Source organism: Armigeres subalbatus, chromosome 2 (genome assembly GCF_024139115.2).
Source record: "Armigeres subalbatus isolate Guangzhou_Male chromosome 2, GZ_Asu_2, whole genome shotgun sequence".
NCBI classification, from domain to species: domain Eukaryota; kingdom Metazoa; phylum Arthropoda; class Insecta; order Diptera; family Culicidae; genus Armigeres; species Armigeres subalbatus.
Genome location: NC_085140.1, coordinates 106,219,853 through 106,225,852, shown reverse-complemented (window position 1 = coordinate 106,225,852; position 6,000 = coordinate 106,219,853). Strand labels below are relative to the sequence as shown.

The 6,000-nt window shown below is 35.2% G+C and overlaps 1 protein-coding gene across 2 annotated transcripts in view; it reads left to right on the top strand.

Moving 5' to 3' along the window:
• The first annotated feature begins 324 nt into the window (after nucleotides 1–324).
• Nucleotides 325–6,000, top strand: part of LOC134210597 (lysosomal cholesterol signaling protein) — a 54,168-nt gene continuing 48,492 nt past the window's right edge. The window contains exons 1-2 of one of the 2 annotated variants that reach the window (XM_062686710.1): nucleotides 325–564; nucleotides 2,220–2,624. In XM_062686710.1, coding sequence (XP_062542694.1) covers nucleotides 2,371–2,624 — 254 coding nt within the window. In that variant the 5' untranslated portion in view covers nucleotides 325–564; nucleotides 2,220–2,370. Of the gene's footprint in view, nucleotides 565–624; nucleotides 730–2,219; nucleotides 2,625–6,000 lie in introns of those variants that run through there. The other variant, XM_062686711.1, reaches the window with a different exon arrangement.

Here is a 6,000-nt window from a genome sequence, read left to right as displayed (position 1 = left end):
CAACGTTTTATGATAGGTTAACATTAGCTCCCATGACCCTAAATACACCAAAAGTTATTTTTAATATAAATCTCAACACGTGCTATTACGGGCACAACAACAAAAATGATTTACAAAATGATTTGAACTACGTCTGTTGTACGTTGTCTTATATTCTAAGCCCAATTTAACCGCCGTTTCAAATCAACATACCGTAGTATTCCGCTAGATAACAGCACTGTGAAAGGGAATCATTGTGTCCAATTGGTTCAATCATTGCTGTTATACTTATACTTGGACAGAATGGAATGACAGTTTTCTCCAGTCCTCTTTTTGTTAGATCAATGTCAGTCTCAGATTGTTTATCAAACATCGTACCTTTACTGGATATCGTTTATTGCAAGCCATTCGAGCTATTCAGTTCTCGTCTGGATTTTGCTCGTGATACACGCGAATGCATCAAACTACTACTAGCTAGGAGAAGTGAATGAGCAGTGCTGAAAAGTTGCATCGCGTGTGGTTTGATAATAGCGCTACAGAGGCTGTACTTGGTGTGCGCAGTACGCGAGAAAGAAGGAATCGACCGTAGGTTTTGTTTCTACTGACATTTGCAATTTTTTTATGGTGTGATTAAGCAAAATTGCGCAAAAATGGAAATATTTTAAAGTCGTGTGTTCAATAAAATTATATATCCCCAATCAGCTTTATAACTAGTATGTCTAAGCAATTTAAAAATCAGTGTAATGATACGTGAGTGGCTACTTGAAAATAAAAGTGCATCTCTGGGTGAAAAAGTGTTACAAAATGGAAAAAAAAAAATAGTTTTAAGTTCATAGAAAGCAATAATTGTCCCACAGGTTTACTTTTAAAGTTCATTGTTTCTCCTATTTCCATTCGTTAGGCTCTCTAGAAACTGCATTAATAAAGCCAATTCAATTCAGCAGTCGGGGTCTTCGTTGGGCTACTCTGTGGGGACGTGCTACATAGTCAAATAATGGTGCAGACGACTGGGTTTGAATCCGGGTTTTGTTTATAGGAGTACCTAATTCTTGTTTGAAATATAGAACAGAAATGTTTTTTAATTAAATAGTAAAGCAAGTGAAAAAAAGTTTAAAATATAAATCTTAAACGATATCAAAATTAGTGTAAGCTCTTGAAGAACGCCAAGCCCTGAGTTTGCAGTGTCCCAGATGAGAGGTGTAAATACGAGGAAAAGAAGTTCAGATTAAGTGTTTGTTGTGTATTTTTTTCTCGCTTCAAGGTTCCAATCGATTTTCGCAGATATAATCCTTTCACGACAGTGCGACACAAGGCGAGACACAGAAAAGAAACGAATAGTAGAGCGGTCGGTTGATTGACGGCGATGAGGATAGATAGCGTTCTACAGATGGATGTGTAGATTTCTGTTGTTGTTTTATGTGCAGAACTATCAACAAGCGGGAATCTTTGTAATTTTAGTGTTTATGGTGATAATTAGGGAGTGGTGATTATCATTTACAAAGGCAATTTGATAAAATCTGAATCACTGTTGAACTATCATAATTCGTATCCCTTCTATCCTACATCTAACCAAGTCGTTGGCATGAAAGGGAAGGGGCAGTTCCTACAAGACGCGAATAAATAGATTATTTACGTAATCGATTTGTTTGAGAAGAGAAACATGCTATGCGGTGTATATCAACCAGTCAAACGGGCACGTGTAAAGTCGCTCTGCGTTATCAAACGATTGAAAGTGATCTTTGCGAAGAAGGTTGACGCAGTTCACTAAACTACTGAAGGCTGCCACTGTTTGGCAAATGTATAGTTGTGAATGTTCCAGATTCATCCTCTTCCTACCAGTTGACATTAAAAAAATGTTCAAGAAGAATGTGTGTGATTCGAACTCCTTTATTCAAAACATTCTTATTCAACTGCAAGCTCGTTCGTTTTGAATTTTAAAATAGCTTAACAGCGTTAGAAAACGCTGGTCTACTGCAAACATCAGTGTCAATGAAATGCTATGCCTTCGATTGCATAGTGACTTATTACTTATCAGTGTGATGTATAAATATTTAATACCGATCGATAACGCGAGCACATGAATTCAATCGATCGTTATTAAGCAATGTGTGCCCCCCAGAAACAAGATTAAAGTGAAGAGACAGTTGAACAGCTGTTACCATGATTGAATAACGAACGGAATGACGGTTGATCTTTTGTTTGAAGAAGTAAATTTACCTCGTTTTCCCATACTCTTCTAGCTTGAATATGTAAGAAATCGTCAAAATGTGCGTTGCAGTGAACTATTCTCCAAACAAGTGCTAGGTTAAAATTCAACAACGTAGTTACAAGTTGTGAAACAGAACGTGCTAATCCGAAGAAAATCATTTTGAGGCGCTAAAGTGCTAGAAGATGGATATCGCCGCTGCCGCTTCTGGCGGTGTGGTTTCGAGAGTGGCAAGGGCGGGCAGCATGTTAGTGGCAGCTATGGCTGAAAATGTGACTGGCGGTACCGCCATGGATGATCCATATGTAACCACTATGGTACCGCCGGGAGTACCAGCGAATAATAGCATCGACGGCGGTGGCGATGATGATCAACCGAGCATTTCTATGGACAATTTGTACCCGGCGTTGGTGCAATGTTTTGCTATCATCATTTGTGGGTGAGTAGAAACATTGCATTTTTTTTTTGTTTTTCGTCCAATACATACATGATGTGTGGTGCTGGATTAACTTTGAAAGATAAAATCTGTTTTTAATAAAAGTTTCCTTAGTTCGAACACGAACAAACAAAATGACAATTGTATTAAATTATATTGAATAGTTCAATTGCAATATTGATTACCGTCGTGCGGGGCTTCTACTGACATGCGGGGCTACTTTATACACTTGAGTTTTTCAATATTTTGTAGCATAAATTTTGTTTACAGCTATTAAAGTTGACTTAAAGTGGAAAAAGGCCCTTTTACGACCGAAATAATGCTTCATTTCTTTGACATGTTGAAATAAAAACCCAAATTAATCCACCTAGCGTTGGTGATGCCTTTCTCGCGCATTATAAAAATGAGAAAAACATATAAGAGAGGTCAAAATAGCAATCTAGGGGGATAGATTTTACTATTTCCATCCATTCATACCTATCGCGACCGTTGCCAGACCGCCGTCCGCTTTCTGCCACCGGGGCCGTCCAGAAACCACGTGGTCATATAGGGGGAGGGGGTTTGGAAAATGACCACGATAAGCCACATGGGGGAGGGGGTGTTGCTCTCGAACCACGTGGTTTTTTAACACGAAAATTTTGGTAAATAACAATAGCGGTGTAAAAATACAAATCATCAAAATTTAATGATTTAATCATTAAACACAAAGCGCATCTTAGGGCCGATGCCCACGTAGCGTCTTTTCAATTCAGTGCTAAAATGAATTTAGCATTAAGCATCGAGAAAACCCGGTAACGCAGCGTCGGTCGCAACGCCGATGCATATCTGAGTTATTTGGCCAACTTAGCTTTAGATCCTATTTCCATAAAAAATAAACGAAAAAGCAGGTTGCGTTTCAGTCTCAATTTTCACAAAAAAAATGGGAAAGAAAATGAAAAATATTTTCTAAAAATTCCGCCGCAGATGGTTTTGGCATCACGCCGCCGACACTTTTGCATCAGCGGACTACAGCTACAATTTTGAAAACTGTTCATGTTTTTACAATAATTCAAGAAAAATCTTCAAAAGAATGTCTTGTGGATATTCAGGAAAAATCCAGTAAAAAAAAATCCTGTAAAAACTTTGACCTTACTTCATACAATCCTGATAAAGTGCTAGCATTCAGAACGTTTTTTGAACTATTCTCTCTGGAAAATTTTGCTACAAATTGGTCATGAAAAGAATTCCATGTGAATTCTGTCTGAAAATTCAAAACAGTCTCGTGGGAAATACATATAATTTTTGGTGGAAAAAAATGTTCATATTTTCATATTTTTTTTACATTCTAATGAATTTCTTCGACAAGTTCTTCCGAATCTTCAATCTTCTATTTCATTTCCAAAATAAGTTTTTCGAACATTTTAGGGAGTGCACTTCAAAATGTTCAGTCTCCAGTTAGCCTTACGAGCAAAGGCGTAGGATTGCCAATCCGGAGATGACGAGTTCGATTCTCGTTCCTGTCTAGGATGTTTTCAGGTGTCAAACATTGTCGACACCCTAGGTATAATGTATCCATCGTACTTGCTACACAAGATATATAATCGTACAATGGCTGCTATTTAAAACTTTCAATTTATAACTGAGGAAATGCTAATAGAATAAACTAAGTTGAAAAGCAGACCAACTTCCAGTTGGAATATGGAAGAAGAAGAAGACTTCTAAATTGTTCAAGAAAAAATCTTCTGGATTTTCATGAGAAATTAAATAGCCAATGCCACATGAAACACTTTGATATTACCGTTGATTTTTTGTTTTTGGATTTTGTTTTCAAATTTGGAATTTTGAAATGAAATTTTTACGCTCTTTGTGAGTTCTATCACATTTTTAAATTTTCCAAATATTTTTTTTTATTCGAGGCATTATTTAGAATTTCCACGGAAGAGTCTATGGATTATCTTCAAAAATACTTTGGATTTTCAAAGAATAAATCTTTAGAATTCTCAAGGTTCGTTTTTTTTAATTTGCACCATAAATTCTTCCAAAATTTCATGGAAATTCATTCTTCTTCGGAAAATCATTTTGATTTCTTTGTAGGTTCAGCTAAACATTGCTTTGAATCTTTACCATGCAAAGAAGCACAAGAAATGATTTAAAAATTTTAAGGAATTTTCACATCAGAAAATCTTTAAAATTTTGATTTAATTTTCTAAGGAATTCCTATTGGAATTGCTTCTTAAGTACAACCTTCACAAGTACTACAAAAGTGCATTTTTTTTCGTTATTTCCACTTGGAAAAACATCGAAATATCCTCGGGAAATTCATTATTGGTGTTTTAGATGAACTTTTTTTCGATTTTCTACTGGAAAATCTTAGGAATTTCCATCGGAAATATTTTGGTATACTTCAAATAATTTCTTTTGGAAATTAAAAAACTGCTGGAAATTTCTAAGATTTTTTTGAAAAACGAAAAAATTCCATTGGAAATTTAGAAGAATTTCCTTTGAAGATTCATTAAATTTGCCCAGGATTTTGAAAAAATCTTTAGAGATTCTGTAAAAAAAGTAAGCTGGATTTTTTTCTAATTTATGCCGGAAGTTCTTCGGAATTTGATGTTTATTGGAATTTTCATGCATTTAGGATCCTTCTACGGATTCTTCTAGTTCTTCAAAATTTCTACCGAACCTTTTTTAGGAACTTTTCCACAGAATTTCGTGAAAAAATCGTTGAAATACTGAAGATTTTTCCGTGGAGACTCCGAAGAATTTCTTCTAACTATTCTGAAGGGTTTCCTTTGCAACTCCAGAATAATTATTCTTGAAAATTAGGAAGATCTTGGAATTTAAAATTCATCCAAGCAATACATGTAAGGCAATTATTTAGGATTAAGAAGCCTAGTTCTTATGATATTGAATAATTAGGCTAATTGATCGAAAAATTTAATAATGCACCTAATTAGAACATTTAGGTGCATTTTTAAATTTTTCGATCAACAATGCACAAAATTCTAGTAGTGCGTATGAAAAAGGTTATGACATAGAGAAGTTTGCATTTAAAAAATCAACATGAAATTCTAAATAAAATGCTTTTTAAATTCATAAAAGGGTCTTAGAACTAAGAAGAGTCCGGCGATATGAAAAAAAACTGGCAGTGTTCCAGAAAAAACACTCCAATTCCTAAAACAATCTAGGGTAATAAATAGTGTTATAATAACGATTGAAATTGAATTCCAAAACAAATCTCAACCCTTTCAGGACGGATGGGTCATATATGCCCAGCGTTTTAGATTGGCTTTTAAATCACAAAGGAGAGCTAGACCACCATTTTCTTCAGTAAAATTGTTTATCTAGATATTGGTTTTACAGAAAAAAAATATGGGAGCTCAAATTTGACTGACCCTGA